The sequence below is a fragment of the Siniperca chuatsi genome, linkage group LG21, assembly GCF_020085105.1.
Source record: "Siniperca chuatsi isolate FFG_IHB_CAS linkage group LG21, ASM2008510v1, whole genome shotgun sequence".
Lineage (NCBI taxonomy): Eukaryota > Metazoa > Chordata > Actinopteri > Centrarchiformes > Sinipercidae > Siniperca > Siniperca chuatsi.
The window spans coordinates 24,919,198-24,938,437 of NC_058062.1; the positions used below are offsets into that span (position 1 = coordinate 24,919,198).

General features: G+C 40.9%; 1 protein-coding gene across 5 annotated transcripts; it reads left to right on the top strand.

Annotated features, from left to right (window-relative positions):
- The first annotated feature begins 2,272 nt into the window (after positions 1-2,272).
- Positions 2,273-16,795, top strand: bcl2l12 (BCL2 like 12). 5 transcript variants are annotated; one of them, XM_044182754.1, is made up of 8 exons: positions 2,273-2,427; positions 5,744-5,924; positions 7,663-7,867; positions 10,741-10,963; positions 11,248-11,352; positions 12,071-12,147; positions 12,554-12,817; positions 14,857-16,795. In XM_044182754.1, the coding sequence occupies exons 2-8, from the start codon at positions 5,746-5,748 to the stop codon at positions 14,896-14,898; spliced, it is 1,095 nt and encodes a 364-aa protein (XP_044038689.1). In that variant the 5' UTR covers positions 2,273-2,427; positions 5,744-5,745; the 3' UTR covers positions 14,899-16,795. The 5 variants fall into 5 exon arrangements, with proteins under 5 accessions (XP_044038689.1, XP_044038691.1, XP_044038692.1 ...); XM_044182756.1 differs by having other exon boundaries at positions 12,074-12,147; XM_044182757.1 differs by having other exon boundaries at positions 11,254-11,352.
- Positions 16,796-19,240: the final 2,445 nt, after the last annotated feature.

The window sequence follows — 19,240 nt, forward strand, 5'->3', positions numbered from 1 at the left end:
CCCTCTTTCATGGTGGATGTCTCTCTCCCTCTCTGTCTCTTACCATAATGGTGAGGTGTGAAAAATGCAGAGAGCATATTTTCATATCAGTAAATGATGGCAGAAGAAAATATGTATTCCATACTGAACACATAATTCTCTCTCACAACCCATAATGTTTCAATTGCCATAAAAACAGGAAAAAGTAACAAAAGTAAGTCAGCTAATCTGCTTCATCAGGACTGTGTACGGTCTGGACCTGCTCTGTAGGAAAAGTGCAATGAGATAACTTCTGTTATGAATTGGCGCCATATAAATTGAATTGATTTGAATTGAATTGTGTGGGTGTGCTTGATCAGATTTGATCACCGGTGGTCTGGCAGCAGAGGCAAACAATCGTACAACTGAGCTCCACCAACTTCAAACCAATGAGAAGAACACAAATATAGAAATCTCTCCAGTGCAATATCCAAAACCATTCTAACTTTGGAAAAAATAGTGCTCATGTAAGACCCCAGCATTCGTATTAAGAATCTGAACGAGGGATATTCAGTGAAAAGACCCAAACCAACAACAGGTATTGTCTGTGTATAAGTAATTTCTTGGCTCTTGACTGAGTGTTGTGCAAATATGAGAACTTTTATCCCAATTGTTTTTATTTATTACAAATACTAAAATAAACAGATGGTGCAGCAAGCCCAGCTTCAGGATATTAAGGCTCATTTGTTTCTTTATTATCCTGATTACCCCCTCCATGAAGAGTGTGACAGACTCCCTTCAGCACGCCGCTACAGGCTGCTCAATGCAGACACAGTGGGCATCTTCCAGTGCATCGCTCTGTTCCATTCCTGTACCCACTGGCAGACTGCAATGTTATACATAGACATGAACAAGTGCACTTTGTGTTACCTTGTACTGTACTTTATTTGGCTTTTTATATTTACTGTGGGTGTATGGATGATCTAATGCCTGGCTGCAAACCTTCATAATAATAATAAAGTTGTAATAATAAAATAAAGTCTCTTATTTTTCTGGTGCCATTTTTCTGCATCTGGCAGCAGAGCCTTAATGCATAAAAGTCTGAGTGGGTTCAAGACTAAAGCTACAGAAACATGAGTCACACTTATAAAGCAGTGCGAACACAGCCGCTGTAAAACGATGTGCTGTCCACTCCTCAGCCAGAAATACATATATATCAACAGGCTGATCGGAGAGGAGATTTTATATATATATATATATATACATATATATATATATATTCACATCTGATTAAATATTAATAGATTAGTATATGACACCGATACTATCTTTTTTCATCTGTTTTAGTGGAATATTGATCTATAATTTATATATATATTTGAGGTATTTTAGGGCATAATTGATCTTAATCAGCCTCAAATCACTTCTCCCAGCTGGATCCGGATTTCCCCAATTTTTGACATCAAAGCAATAATGACTTGCTTTGACCTTTTAAAAAGGTGTAAGATCTTTTCAGGAAAACAAGTCCACAGGCTGAATATCGCAGATAAGTTCAGGAAAACTGGGTCCTGCAATCCATGTTCAATAAGAGGAGCCTATGATATTGTTTCAGAACTTCACTACATGTTATACTGTGTATGACTGTGCATGTGACAAATAAACTTGATTTGATTAGATCAGCATTTTCATGAAACGTAGCAGCCAGCGCTTCTTACCTGGGAATGCCTGGTAGCCATTGCTGCAGCTGATGAGGCCAACAGAAAAGACAAATAGGCCTAGAGGGACATCTAGTGGGGCATACTACAAACTAGACCAGACCTGCGGCTAATCCCACAGTAGCACATTCACTGTAGTAACAATGTGTGAATGTCGTGTAGCGGAGATTACAGGTTTTGATTTACCTTCCCTTAATTCCACATGCCTGAGGACGGGCTCTTCAAGAACGTAGAGGAGCTTCCAAGAAACAACTGAATGATTTCAAGACATTTTAAAATGCAGCAGGCACTGAAGGTCACAAAGGCAAGAGGGGCAGAGGTGGTTGAGACTTTAGGGTTCGTTTTCAAGAATTTACTGCCTTAGTTTGTTGAGCATGAACTTACCATATTCATAAAAGCTTAGAAAGGTTTTGTTTTTCAAACTTAAATTTAGCTGCCTTCAGATAAATAAAAAAGGTTTTGAAAAACTGAAAATCTAAAAAAAGGATGAAAAACAAACATGGACATGATTGATCAACGTTTTGGGCCTGTGCATGTGATAAACGATGTCATTTATGAAATGAATTTCTTCTCTTAATCCTCGTGGTAGAATTGTTTCACTGGATACAGTGAAAGCAACTAACAGGGTCATTATGACGCAGCAGACGAGGCTCCGCCCCGCGCTGTTACCGCGCTGTGCCGTGTAGCTGCGCACACAAACTGGAAAGGAGACAGCGTAAATCTCGTTGAATCTCGCCGAAACACGCAAATAGAGGTACGCAGATATGTTTCATTGGAGTTTACCTCCGTCTGTCTTTTATTTATATCCCATTAAAGTTAGTGAAATGTTTAAGTGAACTCTATATTAACTCACTCCGTGAAGGCTGAAAAGTTTTGTCCTACATGAGTCACGCCGGAGATTCATTGTAGCCTTCGTTTACATTTTCAGTACAATGAGACTCAGTACTGTTACTTTTAAAAAGGAAATGAGTTGCAAAGGCGTTTCGCTGTTACAGTTGTGTTTTGAACAAAGACAGCACAGTCATATTAGCATTTCCTGGTGGCTGGAGAGGTTGAGAGGAGGTTTCCTCCCGTCCTGTCTGTCCGGCCGGCCGGTGCGCATTCTTCTGTTCCCGGCCGGTGCCGTCATCGCGTTTCTTATTCTTCTTCTTCTTCTTCTTCTTCTTCTTCTTCGTTGAGATTTTTCAGCTGGCATCTTTAGTGCTGCATTACTGCCATCTTCTAGGGATTTTCCCATCAGTCCTGTTCTCCGCAGGAAGCTGGCCAAACATCTTCTAAGAAATGTTAAGTTAATTTGCATATCTCTACTATCTTTGGATCCATCAGTAAAAACCTGCAGTCTGTCTATTTACATGTCTGATAAAACGCACTCACTATCTGCACTGAGTTTCTAGTAACCACACGGGGATTATAGGCCATATCACAGTTGGACAGAACTCCAGTTCATATATTCAAGTCTCTGCTGCTGCATCTCCTGTCCAGCCAAAACTTGATTTTGGTGTTATCTCCCTTTCCCAGCAGGCCTGTCGCACTGTTTTGGGTCTCCGTGACCTCTCAGATTCACCCAGTGGTTGACTAGCAGCTGTTTTCTGCGTAAACACAGTGGCATTTCTCCTGTATCAGCTTGTAGGACACACACAGGTGCAGTTCTTACTGCCACATACTCTAGTTTATTTCCTATATCCAGTACTCTATAGGGAGTCCCTTGTCCAAGAAAAGTGACACAACCCCCTCCTCCCCCATCTGTCCTATCTTGCCTAATTGTCACATATCCATACATAAGATAAAAAACAAAAAGTTGGGTTTCAGCCATGATTCCTGAACACAAAATGTCTGGTTTCTCCCTGCTACTGTCTATAAATTGTTTAAAATCCTGCCTGTTGGCTATCAAACGTCTCATATTCCACTGAAGTATTCAAACTGTTATTAGTATTAACCAACACATGGTGACTCTTGGCTTGCCTGTATACTTAAATCGTCTCTTACTTCCTCCCATTGCAAACCTATCATATCAAGATTGCTGCTCTAACAATCATTTGAATCCTTTCAGTTTTAGACGTAACCTCAGATGTTGCGTTCATCACTCCTGCGATAAAGCTCCCCAACTTATTTTTCTTTGCTACGTCTTCCTTTGATCATCCCGCTCTACATTCATTGCCATTGTCCTTTATTACGGCTGTGCTCCTACAATGTTTTTCCTGCCTTGCCATTTTAACTGTCTCCGTGTAGGAGACTTTTTCCTTCGCTCTTTGGTCTGTTGGACCTCTGCCTCACGTTTCATTACTTCACAACCCTGCTGTGCAGCACTGTGTTCACCTCTACAGTTACAGCACTTTGGTCACACTCCTTCTCCACACTTTCCATTCTCATGTTCACCACCACACCTAGCACATCTTCTCTTTCCCAAATTCCCGGCAATTAAAATACCTCATAGGCTTTGGTATGTACACTCTTATACTGTATTTCACAAATCCAAAGTACAGCTCCTTTGGGAGAACATTTGTCTCAAACTCTACCAAAACGGTTTCGGTCTCCTTTTTCTAGACTCCCCTTGTCATTCCTTTAGCATTTTTCTCTTAACTGTTTTGTACCCTCAAATTCTCCACTAATTCCTTCATATTAACACTGAGAGGTACTTCACAACTCACCCCCTTGCAGCCATTCAACCTCTTTTCCCCACCTTTACTAGTTTGGACACTTTGGCTTCCAACATTGATAGATGAGTTTGTTTGTTTAGATCCTCATTAGCTATTGTAACAGAAGCCACTCTTCCTGGGGTCCACATAATACATTTACAATACTTCAATATTCACCATAAGACTCAACAATACTAATGACAACACTGAGACAAAACAACACAATCATTCAAAAAATCTGTATAGTGCAACAGATAGCTCAACATCATTATATCACCTCTTAGAGAACTAAAGTCATCAGTAAAGCAACACATATCCTCTGATCACAAATATATCAGGATGGATCTCTCTCCATCAGTGTCAATATTTCAATATTTTAGGAGCAAAACCAGGACAGTATTTGGCTTCTCCATTTCTTGTGTATATTCAATCTTAATGTTTTATTAAAACAAGTTTAACTACTTTCTGCAGCCAGAAATCCTGGTAACGTATTCCATGCCACCATTGTCTGATAATTAAACCTCTCTCTCTCTCTCTCTCTCTCTCTCTCTCTCTCTTATAAGCTCTCTCTCTCTCCTCTCTCTAAACCTCTCCTCTCTCTCTCTCTCTCTCTCTAAACCTAACACGGCAGCGGCAGATGGGCGCCCATCATTGAGTCTGGTTCTGCTCGAGGTTTCTGCCTGTTAAAAGGAAGTTTTTCCTTGCCACTGTCGCCAAGTGTTTGATGGTGGGATCTGTTGTGTCTCTGTAAATAATATCATAAAGAGTACGGTCTAGATCTGCTCTATAGGAAAAGTGCAATGAGATAACTTCTGTTATGAATTTGCGCTATATAAATTGAATTGAATTGAGTTGAATGAATTTTTGCCTGTACAGATAACTGGTTAATTATTGATATTTTTTGATAATCAATTCATCTTTCATTTATAGTAAACATAGAATTACGTTTGTAAGCATTAGTATGCCTGACTAAATAAAGTGCTTTTAAAATACCTTTTCTGCATGCTCTACCTTACAGCGCTCCAGGAACACCTCTGAAAAATTAGTTTGTGAAGTTTAATTTGCAATGTTGCTGTTTGACTAACATGCCTTGTGCAAGTCTTTTTTCTTTTTTCCTGTTTGTACAAAATGGCTAAGTACATAGATTTCTTGTATGCTAACATTGTTATGTTATGAATTGGCGGTATATAAATAAAATTTAATTGAAATTGAAGCATATATATAGTATATGCTTTGTTTTCAGTTAGCATACAAGAAAGCATATAGTATATACTGCATGATGTAGTATTGGGACTCAGAACATGGCTGGATCTCTAAAATGCTGCAAAACCAATGATAGTACAACAGCCCTATCATGCTTTATCTCTTTTGAGAATCATTGAGAATAAGAACATACATTTTTGTAAACTGCCTGTCTGTTTCACCTTATATTAGTGATGTCAGAGTCTGCAGGCCGCTGTTCCTCTGTCTCCTCCATCTCTTCCATCTCTCTGGTGGAGATCAAGGCTGAGACTCATCTAGTCCTCCACGCTTTCCTCCATCGGACCCTTTCCATCCCCCTGAAAGAGAGGCCTGGCAGAGTAGGAGGTGCCTACAGAGATCACAATAAGTACAGGTAAAGTAACTCACCTCTATGGGCTTCTGTTTGGGCTTGTTGGCTGCAGACGGAAAGAAACTGTTTCTGTGGCGTGAGGTTTTGGTCCAGATGGACCACAGCCTCCTGCCAGAGGGGAGTGTCTGAGACAGTTTTTGTCCAGGGGGGAGGGGTCAGCCACAATTTTTCCTGCTCGCCTCAGAGTCCTGGAGGCGTACAGGTCCTGGAGGGAAGGTAGATTGCAGCCAATCACCTTCTCTGTGGAGCGAATGATGCGCTGCATGATGCGCTGCATGATGCGCTGCATTCTGCATGGGGTCGCGGGGGATGGTGTCACGACTGTCCCATTGTCTCTCAAAGCGACAGTAGAACTCATTCAGTTGGTTGGCCAGGCGCAAGTCGTTAATGGAGTGGAGGGCTTTTGGTTTGTAGTTGGCTGAGAACTGGTGTTGTAGTCTCTCTATAGTCGTTTTGCTTCTCTCATCGCCTCCCATCTACCTGTCCCTGTCTCCACTCCTGAACGCCTCTTCCTTTTCCAACATTAGCTGTCTGAGTGTAGCTGTGAACCAGGGTTTGTCGTTGTTATAATTCACCCTGGTGCTTGATGGTACACAGCAGTCCTCACAGAGGCTGATGTATGACGTCGCAGCCTCTGTTAACTCATCCAGGCTGTTTGATGTCCTCACAACAGGTTTACAGAGCTTTAATTTCTGCCTGTATGCAGGAATCAGGTGGACCATGACATGGTCAGAGTGTCCCAGTGCAGCGCAGGGGACGGCATGATAGGCACTGCTCACTGTAGTGCAAGTGATCCAGAATATTCTCCTCTCTGGTCGGACATTTAATAAACTCTGTAGGGAGTTCATGGCTGAGATTTCCCTTGTTAAAGTCACCAAGGATAATAACTAAAGAGTTCGGGTTTCCCCGTCCACACACAGTATCTGGTCAGCGAGCATGCGCTGTGCGTCCTGCACGATGGCCTGCGGTGGAATGTAAACACCGACCAGAGTGAATGAAACAAACTCATGGGGGGAGTAGAAGGGTTTGCAGTTTATGAATTCCATTCGAGGCAACCAAAAGCTTTCTCAGCGTAGAGTGATCACTATTTCAAGATTTGTAATTTATAACTGAAACTCTTTGATTATGTGAATATTATATTATAATATGTGTTTTCCATTTGTTTGGGATTTTCACACCCAGTGCATTTATTTTGTCTGACGATGTGATCATAAAATAATGATTTTATCTGCAGCTCAGCAGTTTGGTAATGACTGCTGGTCAGCTTAGTATTTATGAGCTGCAAATTTCATCCTTGTTACGTTGTCTGACAACAGAAACAGAAAAATATGTAAATGAGAAAAACTGTGGTGAATTCGGCTGCATTAACACAGTGATGGAGATCACAGAGAGCAGGAGGAGTCAGAGTTATTGGTTACAGAACAAGCAATTAGAATGAGTTCAATCAACTCTGATGTTGACCCTGAGTTAAGTTTGTTTACTGTGATGTAAGAAGCAATGGAGCACTGATAATACAATTCGATAATACAGTTTCATTCCAGTTGAGCTAGAAATTTGAATGCATTAATGGTCTATGAACAAATCTGTTTAAGACAATATGGAAGTAAGTTCATCTGATTTCTTTTTCATGATGTATTTTAATGATTGTTACTTTCAATTTTGAATTGAAGTGTTGAATCATGGGATACCTATCCTATACCAGCCCTGTTGTTCACCATACTTTGATACTTTCCCATGCTAGCTCCAAGCCACAACCAAAAGCAAAGGATGTGTGGAATTCTCAGGCGGAAGATGTCAGTTCAGCAGATGAGAAGAAGACTGGATTCAAAGACTTTATAAAGCAGCTGCCTCGTCGTAACACCACACGCCGTCCTGCCAAAGACCATAAAGGCTCATTGGATAGGGACAGCAGAGCAAAACTGTCACACCTCAGAGACCAAACAGAAGTAAGGAAGTGTTATTTGTATTAGGCACCCAATAAAGACAAGTCACATTTTGCTTGTTGTTTTAAGATAAGCAGCCGTTGTTGTCCTTCTAGTTTTTTAAAAGTTTTGTCTATTTGACAGGGACGATAGATATAGACATTGCTACATTAAAATATAATGCAACCGATGCAATGTATATAGGACTTCTAGCCATAGTAATTTGCAGTCCTTGTCCCTGGTCAGGCTTTTTAGGATAAAACACATAATAAAACACTACACTACAAGCATAGAGACAAACAATAAAAGACAAACACTACAAACAGTAATTGAAACAACAATGACTGAAAACAATTAAGAACAACAAAGGGAAAGAAAGTATGTATGCTATATAAACCCATGCTTCTCAGTGTTCACATATTTGCTTTTGTTTAAGCCATAGTTTTGCTTTAGTATTGAAAGCCTTAAAAACCGGTTAATGTTTTTATTTCTGATGGCAAGGTATTCCAAATCTGTGGGCTTTTAACTGCAAAAGAGGACTCACTGAATGTTCTGCGTTTTGCCAGTTTGCAGTCTCCACTAACTACTCCCTTCATAGTGGCTCCTTTGCTATTAAATGTTGACTGACTAGTTCTGGGGCATGGCCATTCACCCACTTATAAATCAATTTTATAAATGAGACAGAAAATTCTCAGAGCTTAATAGGTTTACTTTTCCAGATTTTTTCAATGGTGCCATTTTACTGGCTTCTGATCCAATATTTTCAAAGCTTGTTTGTATAGTTGTAGAAAAGGTTTCAGTCGTAGTAATCTGGACAATGTTTTTAAATTCAAGACGTTTCGGCTCCCATCCAGAAGTCATTCTCAATAGGTTTCATTGCTGATTAGGTGGTCTGGCCCCAGACAGTAACACAATGAGAAAGATGTGATAGAATCATGGCATGCATATATCGTTGGGTGGCCTTTACGGGGAAACAAGATCTTATAAGTCCTCCTGTGGTGTGGTGGGGGAGCCTAGGGGGATGATGATGTCGTTAGGTTGGTCCATCTGTCTGTCAGTCCAACACTTCCTGACAGGTCCAGAGCGAGATATTTGTCAGCTACTGACCATATTTCCATGGTTTCTTGGTATACTAATGGTTTTAATGAAACCCAGACATTTTCTTCAGTGCATGAATTTCTACTTTATACAAAACTGTGGCTGCAGTGCCATGATATTTACCGAACACAGTTACACTCCCCAGAGCATGAACCTGTTCCAATCCTTTCACCACCCTAAAGACCTGGTCAAACCAGCATTTATAACAGTTACATTTCACAGCACAAGCAATTCATTTCAATGGAATTACTGTGATTAGTGGATTGGCTCACAGAGGTGTAGTAAATCAGTGAGAATGAGGTCAGCTTTGATGAATTGTTACTGGCTTTTACAGTTGACCAACAGCAAACCATCTAGACAGTGCTGACTTTTGAAGGGACAAAGTGCTGGAGAGTCCAAAACAGAGGAAACTATAATATTAGCTGTGTCACACTAATCACACTTTTATATAGTCCTTATCTGTCTGAGTATAATAAACTGCCTGTCAAAACAGATGTGGTCTGCAGTGACATAGCAGCTTGCTAATTGGGGCTGCCTAGCACAAGTATGTTTCCAGCTAGCTAGCATGTTTTGCTGTGCCACTGTCTGGTCTGATGGGGTATAACACCAAAATGTCAACCTGTAGGCTATCTCATAACCCAATAAGCAGATAATCATAACATTTCTTCAGCTCATTCATGCTCTGGGGGGATGACCCCAAGGCCTTTCCTCCAGCTCCACCCTCAGTACATACTCTACACACATTTAAAGCCCCACTACAGGTTAGGCTCCAAAACAGTTATTATAATTGTACACAATTTAACATAACATCATTTGAGAGAAAGATCAATCAGTCTATAAATTATCAAATAAATCAATTTTGAACCAATTATAAATGTGATTTGGCCATGAAAACTGATCTGACCAAGCCGGACCAAGTCTGTTGCAGTCTGAGTCAGTTGGTGTTAAATACATACAGTGTGATTATTTTAAACATGTCTGATATTTATGACTGGAACTGGGACATTGACACCATGTTTATGTGAGCAGGAAAAATGGTGAGCAAACAGCAAACTAGTGTGAAGTGCTGTCAGTAAGAAAGTAGCTATTATTTTATAATCCATTTCATTAGGTTTGATGTCAGACCTGCAATTCACCTGAAGTTCAAAATGAGTCTGAAATTTGTTATAGATCAGGACTATGATACAATATATGACTGCATGAAAATCCTGCAGCATTAATAGCTGACTTTATTTGGATTGCATCATCCATCTATCAGTAACATAAAGATACACTTGATTAAAGAAACCTTCACAGCCAGCTGGTTCAATTTGTGTGTTAGAGGTAAAAACATTTTCTTGGAGTACTAATTCTTTATCATTACAAGCTCTGTATAAAAGTCCACCCTACCCTATAAGTTTGTATAGGGGTATAAAAGTCATACCCCTATACAAACTTATAGGGTAGGGTGGAGTTTGGTGTATTTACATTTAGTGTAACATTTTAAACTACTACAATAACTCATATTTCTCTCCATCATTATTGTATTTATACCTCATGACCTTATCTGTCTAATATATCTAATCTAGTATATCTAATATATACTTACAGTATATGGTATATATTTCTTATGTGATATCAGTATGATATTAAAGGGACTGTCAGTCTCCCAGATAACTGGGAAGAGATTAGTTTGCCATTTGGTAAATGTGGTGGGAATGCAGTAGTCAAAGCTGATCTCTGTAGGCAAAATATTCATAACACACCCACATCAGAATCACCACACCCTTAATGTTAAGTAGAAGAACCTTTTCCCACAGGATGATGTCATATCACCCTCCTCTACATCAGAAGAAGATGACAATGAGAAGAAACAGCAGAAGAAGTTGAACCAAAAGAAGATTAGAAAAAAGATCTCTAAGTTCTTCAGGTTAAAGTTAGAGAAAGAGAAGGACAAAGAGGGGCATGGATCTCATCCTCAGAGGCCTTACACATTGTCAGTCGACAAAGAACCAGAGCCTTCACCAACCATCGTCTCTCCCAGTAAGCTCCTCCATTACACTATAAAACTAAACAAACCAGCTTTAGCTTTAGCTGTAGTTGTTCATTAACTGCTGCTCAGCCTAAAGTTAAAATGTTAATGTGGATTTTTTCATTGCTTTGAATCTGCACACTTTAATAATTTGTGCCTCCCATTTACACCTGGTTGTAAACTGTGTTCTTGTGTGCATATGAGCATACTTCATGATGTGACTACAGTGAAGAGTGGTAAAAGCTGAATGTTTAATGAAGGTTTTCATCTGAGATACTTGTTGTGGTTCATGTTGGTATAGACCATCCTCCGGAGTTCTATAATGAAGTAGCGGAGAAGCTGGAAAAGATTGCCCAGAAGTCCACCAGTACAAAGAAACCCACAGCCCAGCCTTCACCAGGTAATCACACACACACACACACACACACACACACACACACACACACAACTGAAGAAGTGACTGTGTTGTTGACAGGCCAAGGTTGTTTATACCAACTTACAGAACATAATACAAGTTAGGTAACTCATGTAAGCCATAGTTAGTCAGTCAGTTTAGATTTTACTTTGAAGCTCTCAACATCTTGCAATAAAGATTCCCTGGCCCCAGCACAAGCAGATACCAAACAGACAGTTTAGTATTTTCCTGAACCTTAAATCCTTTGTCTGTCTGCGTGGTTTTGTGGTTCCCAGTGCAGAGCGCTCGGTGCACAGCTGGTATTTATGCGGGAGACATAAGATTACCGAAGCTCGTTAATCCTGTGTGTCATGGCCTCCTTTTTAGGCCTATAGCAGCATAACTAAGGGAGGGTTCAGGACTCACCTGAGCCAGCCATGTGGCCGTTTAAAAGGCATTACACCATACACCAGTACAACAGAAACAGTCTTTTTCAACTAAATGACTACTGGGGCCAGAATACACTCTATTGTGATCTATTACCCAAACTAGACTACCTGGTTTGTATTTCGACTCACTGGTACCTGTAGCCACAAGTTGACACCAATGAGCGAGCTTTGTAACACAGCTATTTTCAGTCAGAAACTAGCCTAAAGAGTGAAGTAAACTAAGAGCTGTAGGACCAACTTTCACTGAGTGTAAAGTTGCTGCTTCTTTCTTTTAGCAGTGTGTGAGAAAGAGACAGTGGTGCAGCAGCTTGTTCAAGTGCTCTCTTTTGAGGGAGATTCTATCAACACCAAGGTAGGTAGTGGTTCATCATAAGGTGTGTAAAGCTGCATTATTCATTTGTCAAATATTAGCAGCTCTTTGTGCTGAGAAGAGACTCTGAATTTAGGGGATTTTTGACCCACAAATTCTGTGAAGTAACATCAGTAAACTGCAGTCAACATGAGCTGCTCTGTGATGCTTTATACAAAAAGATGGGACATTAGTGAGTCCAGCTTTCTGGACATAATTGGTTTCATTGCTCAGCAGTTATGCCACCTACCATAATAAATTGCATGTACCGAAAACTCGGTAGAAACAGCAACAAGACACATAGACAGATGAGTTCAAGACACAGTGTAACCTCATGTGTGTTCATCTGCGCGCATGTGTAAACTAGCACTAGTACTACCTATATTGCTAAATGCACATCCTTTTACAGATCCAGTCGAACCCCTTCCTGCGCTCCAGCTTGGATCGTCTTTCCTATGCATCATTTGCCAAGCTTCTAGACACTTTCGGCAGCAGTCAGGTATCTGAGACCCCAGCCCTGCCGCCAACAGCTAGTCCAACACTGCACCGCATGGCTGTCACCATGGAGTTATCACGGCGGATAGTGACAGCCACAGGAACCCAGCGCATGCAAGGCTATGCAGAGTGCTACATGGAGACCTTTGTCCCGTGGGTCAAGAGCCATGGAGGATGGGTGAGTGATTTAATAAAAACATTTTTAACTTCCATTATTCCATTAAAGACATCTCTCAAATAGACAGCAGTATTCTAATATCAATGTCAAATAATTACCCTGGCCTGCAGGGGGTGGGGGTAGGGGGTAAATTTAGCACTACGTGCATTTCCACAGCACTTTTGAATTCCTCTTTTTAACAGACATACTAGTTTCATTTACCATTTCCACCTATTTTTTGCTGTCAGTGAAATCCATGACACCAGTCTGACCCGGCTACTTCCTTGATTCCGGGTACACTAAGCTAACCAGCTACGAAAGAAAGGTTGCGGTAATTTAGCAGGATCATGCACAATGAAAAAACGATAAACCAACTAGGGGTGTAATGGTACACAAGTTTCACGGTTCGGTATGTACCTCTGTTTTAGGGTCACGGTTCGGTACGTTTTTGGTACAGCAGGAAAACAAAAAAATCTGTTTTTGTAATTTATTTTGAAAAATGTAAACAAACAGTGGCTCACTGGCCATGATTCTTACTGTAACAGTTAATGCACTCAAATACTGGCATATTGTCAATAAGAAAAAATAAATTACAAATAAACAACACAAATGTCAGTAATGCTCCATCGTAAGACTGTTGATAAATCCTGAACAGCTGCAGCTTGTGCTGGTTTATACAGGGCAGCACAACAGACACATGTGAAGACACATTGTAGCGGTCTCTTTGTGTAGCGGGCACTTTGACCATATGCTTAAATTCGGTATTCTCTACGACCAAGTATGGCCGCATATCTGCTGCGATAAATACTCCTATATCATTAGTTATTGATTTGGCTTGGTCTGAATCTACAGTGACTCGCCTTCCAGTCTGTTTGTCTCGTTCCGCTAATCAACACTTTCGGTTGATGCCGTCGTAAATGACAAGTGTTTCCTCAGACGTACCTGACTTCACTTCAACAATGTCGGTATACAGTTTGACACTCATAGTCGCCCATCATAACTAACCGGGAAACCGTAATGCTCTCATACAGTTGATCAAAATGTCACAGGAGGATCCTCCAGCTCTGGTATCTCATTTGTATTTACCCTTAGGAGGCAGCAACACTACATGAGCTTGACCTGGCTAACCGGGCTAAGCCGACTAGCATGCTACAGCTGATAGACAGCAACTGGTGCACCGCCAAAACGTTCCAGGTAAAACGCCTGCTCTAGAATTTCTGTTCCGCGCGTGCGAGTAGCCGACATAAATAGACTATTTTGACAGTAATAGTTTAGGTCATAGGGTGTACCAAGTTGGAATGCGGTCTAAGAGACAGGTTGATGGCTTAGATGTATTAATTGCCAAAGTTAGTTGAAGAAGGTCGATAGGCGCAAAGCAGTCAAAATATATATCCGGTTTTACAGTTGTTTCTAAGGTTCCTGTGTTTGAAGATAAGTCAAACAATCAAGGAAGGGCCAGCAATCAAAACTGGAGATAAAGCAAACAAAGACAGGAAGTAAAACCACAAGACACACAAGGGAAGGAGAATACTACAAAATAAAACAGGAAATGAAAAACCCTCAAACTACAACAGTTACACTGGCAGAAAGAGATCATTCTGATTCCTAAGAAGAATAATTAATGTATAGAGACATATGTAAGTTGGCCCCCCTTGTGATAAATGTGGATCTTTGTATCTTTAGTTTGAGAAGCATTATGTGTATCTGTGTATGTTAATGTTAATATTAATATTAATTATTAATGTGCCAAGAATTCTTACTATTTGTTACCAGTACTTTGTATTGTTTTTGCCTAGAGCAGTTGGGGGGCGGGTTGGTGGTGTGGTTGAGGCATTCTGCGCCCATTTTACTAGTATAAGATGCTTGATCAACCCACAGCCCTGGTACCAGGGTTACAGACCAATTTATGTACATTTTTACCTAACATGCTCAAAGCATCCTGCACAGTTCGCTTGGTCATTTGGGCCTTGTAGACATGAGCAGATAGTGAAATTTACACATGAAATTATATTTTGGGCTTTATTTTCCTCTGTTTACCCAACCTTTTCTTTCATCTTCAGGAGAATGTGGTAGATTTGGAGGAGCGTGTAGAGTACGATTGAGTTCTCAGAGCTCCCAGGTGTCTTTTTATTCCAACTAACCACTGGTCAACACTGAGCTCTGGATCATGACATCAAAGTGAGGAGAGACGGATGGACCTTACTCTGCTTGCCTACATGGACAAGCTTCCCCACAGAGTCTCATCTGGACTGTGACAAGATTCCAGAAGCTTCTATGATTTATGTTGATCTGGGATCTGGACATCAGAAAGTACTTTCACCAGAGGTTATTGTTTTTACACAGTCAGAAGATGAAGCTATTTGTTCTTATTGACTAGTGTGGATTCTTTTATAAAAAAAAAAGACCTGTCAATCAGTTTGAGAGTGATAGCAGGTTGTAATCCTGTTTTGAGTTTTGGTAGCGATTTACATTTGGATGAGAGATCAGGCCTTTCAGACAAGCATTTTATTTTCTTAATTCTGTTCATTTGTTAATTCTGTTGTGAGATAATTCCTCTTGTTACAGTTGCAATTCCCCTTGTTTCAGGTCCTTCTAGAAATGAGTGTCAGATTGCTGTATTGGTATCACAGAAGTGACACTCGATTCAAGATTTCCTGAAACAAGTTGATTTGTATTGGGAAAATAGTGAATAATCTCAACCCAGTTACTGAATTTCCACGTTTTAAAAAAAATGCAAGATTGTAAGATTCAATAATACACAAAACTGGCAGTTCTTTCTGTAGTGCAGTTTAAGGCTAACTACTGGTCAAGTAGAGAAGCAGGCAGAAAGGCCATAATGACTCTGAACCATTTCATTTCCAAATGGTCCACACTTTTTACTTGTATTCCTTTTTTTCTTTGCATTTTTCACCCTTTTCCCCCAATTTGGACATGTCAGTTCTCTCTGCACTCCAGTCGTCATTGTTGCTACCTCTCATTCGTGGCCTTGCGAGGGTGTAGACAGTCATGTTCTCTCTAACATACACATGGAGTCACCAGCTGCTCCTTTTCACATGCTAGCGAGCAGCTTCACTGAGAGGGCGTAATGCTCACGCAGGTTTGATACTGATCCCTCAGCAGTTTCCCATGCACAAACACTGCCATGTTTATTTTTTTATTGTTGTTTGTTAAAGGTACAATCTCATATCTAATGTAATGTAATGTACCAAAGGGTAGCCCTGCCACCAAAACTCAAACCATCTGATTAAAACATTCTATCGCTGTCAAATTCATTGGCAGGTCTTTTGGTACACAGACGAACAGTAAACACCAACTGAACCTAAGGTGTTGAGGTTTTTTTTTTATTCTTCTATTGTTTACATTAGAAAACATTATTGAGAACAATTGAAGTCAAACAATGTGAACAAAGATGTATTCTGTATGGTCCAAAAAATACTGATATGTTAGTGGGATTTGTTGGGTCTCTGTAAATAATATTATAGAGTACGGTCTAGACCTGCTCTATAGGAAAAGTGCAATAACTTCTGTTATGAACTGGCGCTATATAAATAAAAGTGAATTGAATTTAAGTGCTTTTATACCATATTATGTTTTTTTATATATTTTACATTTGAAGTGATACTCAGGGATGTGATGTGATAAGCATTTGGACTCTGTTGTAGAAATTTCTGTAATAAGGTGGATTCAACAAAAGCACCTCTTTCAGAGTTTTATTGCAATATTCCTATTCCTAAAATCTATTTGAATGCCATTCATTAAATCATCAGTTGTATTTCAATCATACAAACTCATGTCACAGAACATTTGTTTCTCTTAGAGACTAACACTTGACCTTTAACTGATACACAGTTGTTCAGCTGCACATTTGTCCATTCATAGTCGTATCTATCTTGAGGTGAACTTTCTGCCTTTTTCTGCTGACTCACCCGACATTGACACTTAACAACTGTTAGGAATGGTAGCTTGAACTTTCACACAAAAATAAAGAAATCAAAGTATCACCCTGTGTTCTTAGCTGATGTTACGGACAAAAGGGCAGGAGACACCGAGGAGGAGACACAGATGGTTTTTATTAACAAAGGTTAAACAGGCCGTACCGTCCTTTGTAAACTGTGGTTGGAGATCGGAACAGGAAACACACACTGGAGCTTGGAGATTATAGGGCAGGCGACGGGGACACAGGCGAGGAGATACACACGGGGATAGGATTGAGTCCAAAGGAGAGAGAGATATGCTACACTTTCTGCCACTTTTTAATCGACGGGTGATGGATGGTGACCTTTGACCTTTGATTGACTCGGATCCAGACACCTCCCCCCAGCGCGCTTCATGAGGAATGGCTTTTAGAAAATGGAGGTGTGTGGGGATATGCATTCAATTATGAAGTCAACGAACTTTGTTTTTACCAGCTGGAGAAAGGAGAAACGTTTGGACCCCTCACTCCAAAAGCAACGCTTACATCAGTGGACTGGTCTGTGCTGAATCTGCTGGTGTCAAACAACCTCAGAGCAACCCTTGGAGCAAATGAAGGAAAGGAACCTGCGACAAAAGACAAACAGACGCAAATGCTTGTGCTGGTTAAACAGGAATTTCCACCAGTGCTTGCCCCGAAAAAAATGGTAACCTGCAGCATTTGGGAGACGAAAAGCTCGGGTTCCGGCAGATGGTTCTACCGTTCAAGCCGTCAGGTGGTCGAAGGAGATGAACACTTGGACGAATTTGTCTTGGAATATTTCAATACCGAATGCGGCGTGTTCCAGACGTCATTACGACTGCCCCTCAAGGTGTGGATGAAAATGATGATTGAAGAAGCAGAAAAACTGAGTCAGACATCGAAAGACATTCTGATGATAAAAAAGACTCTGTTTACAGAAGACATCACCCCCAACTCCTCCTCCTCTGACTCCGCCCTGTAATTCATTCCGCTTAAAATGGGTACCCCTGCAACTTCAGACTCACACACTGAGAAAAAAGCATGTCTCTTCCTCTTCCACCGCAACCAGAAAGCACAGAATCATCTCCGACTCTGAGAAAAGCCATGTCTCTCCCTTGTATCCTGCGACCCGGGAGCCCAGATACCATCGCGACCCCTGCAGCAGCAGCAGCACCATCCAAGGCTGAGACCCTACAGCAGCAGCACCACCCGAGGCCGAGACCCCTTTTACGCTACGACCAACTCGTTTTGCTATGCATCATGAACCTAGCTGGTGGCGCAAGCACCGAGAGGAGGGTGGGAATGCGACGATATTTTCACCACCTCGCTGTCAGTCTACCCCGTGGAGGAGGAGTCCCATGGATGCGATCCCAGAGGAGAACCCTGCAACAGCGTAGCAGGAGCTTGATACAGCTCCTGAAGCAGCAGCACCACCGCACGTTGGGAGCCCTACCCTCGATACGACAACCCCACCTTCACCGCCGGGCACCCCTCACTGGATTCTACCTCCTCCTTCACCATCTCCCTCCCCTGACTGGCCCTCTTCTTCTTCGGTATCCTCAACTCTAAGCGCCTCACCACCCTCCTCTCCCAAGAAAGAGGACAAACCTGACGGGGTGCTTTCTGACCTATTTCTGAACACTGTGAGAAGGGAATTGAGTGACAAAAAAAAAGGGTAATTATTGCAGAAAACTTCTGAATCATGTAGAAGACCGTGTAATCGTAAATCAGTTAATCAATGTTTTAGATCAGGTGATTAAAAACAGAGTCACCCATGTTGTGGATAACAATGTTTTTACTTTAGAGACAAAGTCGCAAGACTAGAAAAGATTTTGGATGTTGTCTGAAATGTTGAAAATTGGGATCAGCTAGTAAGTGTCACATTGCTAACAGTAAACAAATGCTCTGTATCTGATACCTTTTGTAAAATCATAAAAGAGATGAGTAAAGATTCTTGCATGAAAATGTCTCATCTGTTTACTCTTTACACTTTATTTGTAGACATTATGAGTTATTGTGTACAAAACAACATGTATCTGAATACCTGGAATGAATTGAGAACATTGCACAATGATATTTACCATATGGGTGGAATCAACGTGTTGAAGTTAACCTCCAGTACTTTGAGAAATGCTGTGTGTGTTTATAGTCAATAAAACGATTTAAAGAAGCTGGTGTCTCATTTTTGTTTTTCAAAAAACCCTAGAGAGGGCAGCCAGAAACATGGCTGAAAAACGTGTCATGAAAAAAGTGTATTATAAGCCCTCACATCCGTCAGTTTTGGGGGAGTGGAACGACTACGCAGAGCCGTGCAAGATGAAATGGGGAAAAAAGTCAATGTAGAACGGGTCAAAGATTTTTTTATCGGAGCAGGATTCGTATACTCTGCATAAACCGGCCAGGATACATTTTGTCAGAAATAGAGTGTTTGTACCACAACCTCTAAATCAGTTCCAGGCAGACCTTTGCGATAAGCAAGCCTTGACCGAACACAATGATGGGTACAATTA

Coding starts and splice junctions, on each gene's coding strand:
- bcl2l12 (XM_044182754.1), top strand. CDS start 5,746: ATGTCAGAGTCTGCAGGCCGCTGTTCCTCTGTCTCCTCCATCTCTTCC. Junction 5,925..7,662: donor AGAGATCACAATAAGTACAG/GTAAAGTAACTC, acceptor TTCCCATGCTAG/CTCCAAGCCACAACCAAAAG. Junction 10,964..11,247: donor ACCAACCATCGTCTCTCCCA/GTAAGCTCCTCC, acceptor TGGTTCATGTTG/GTATAGACCATCCTCCGGAG.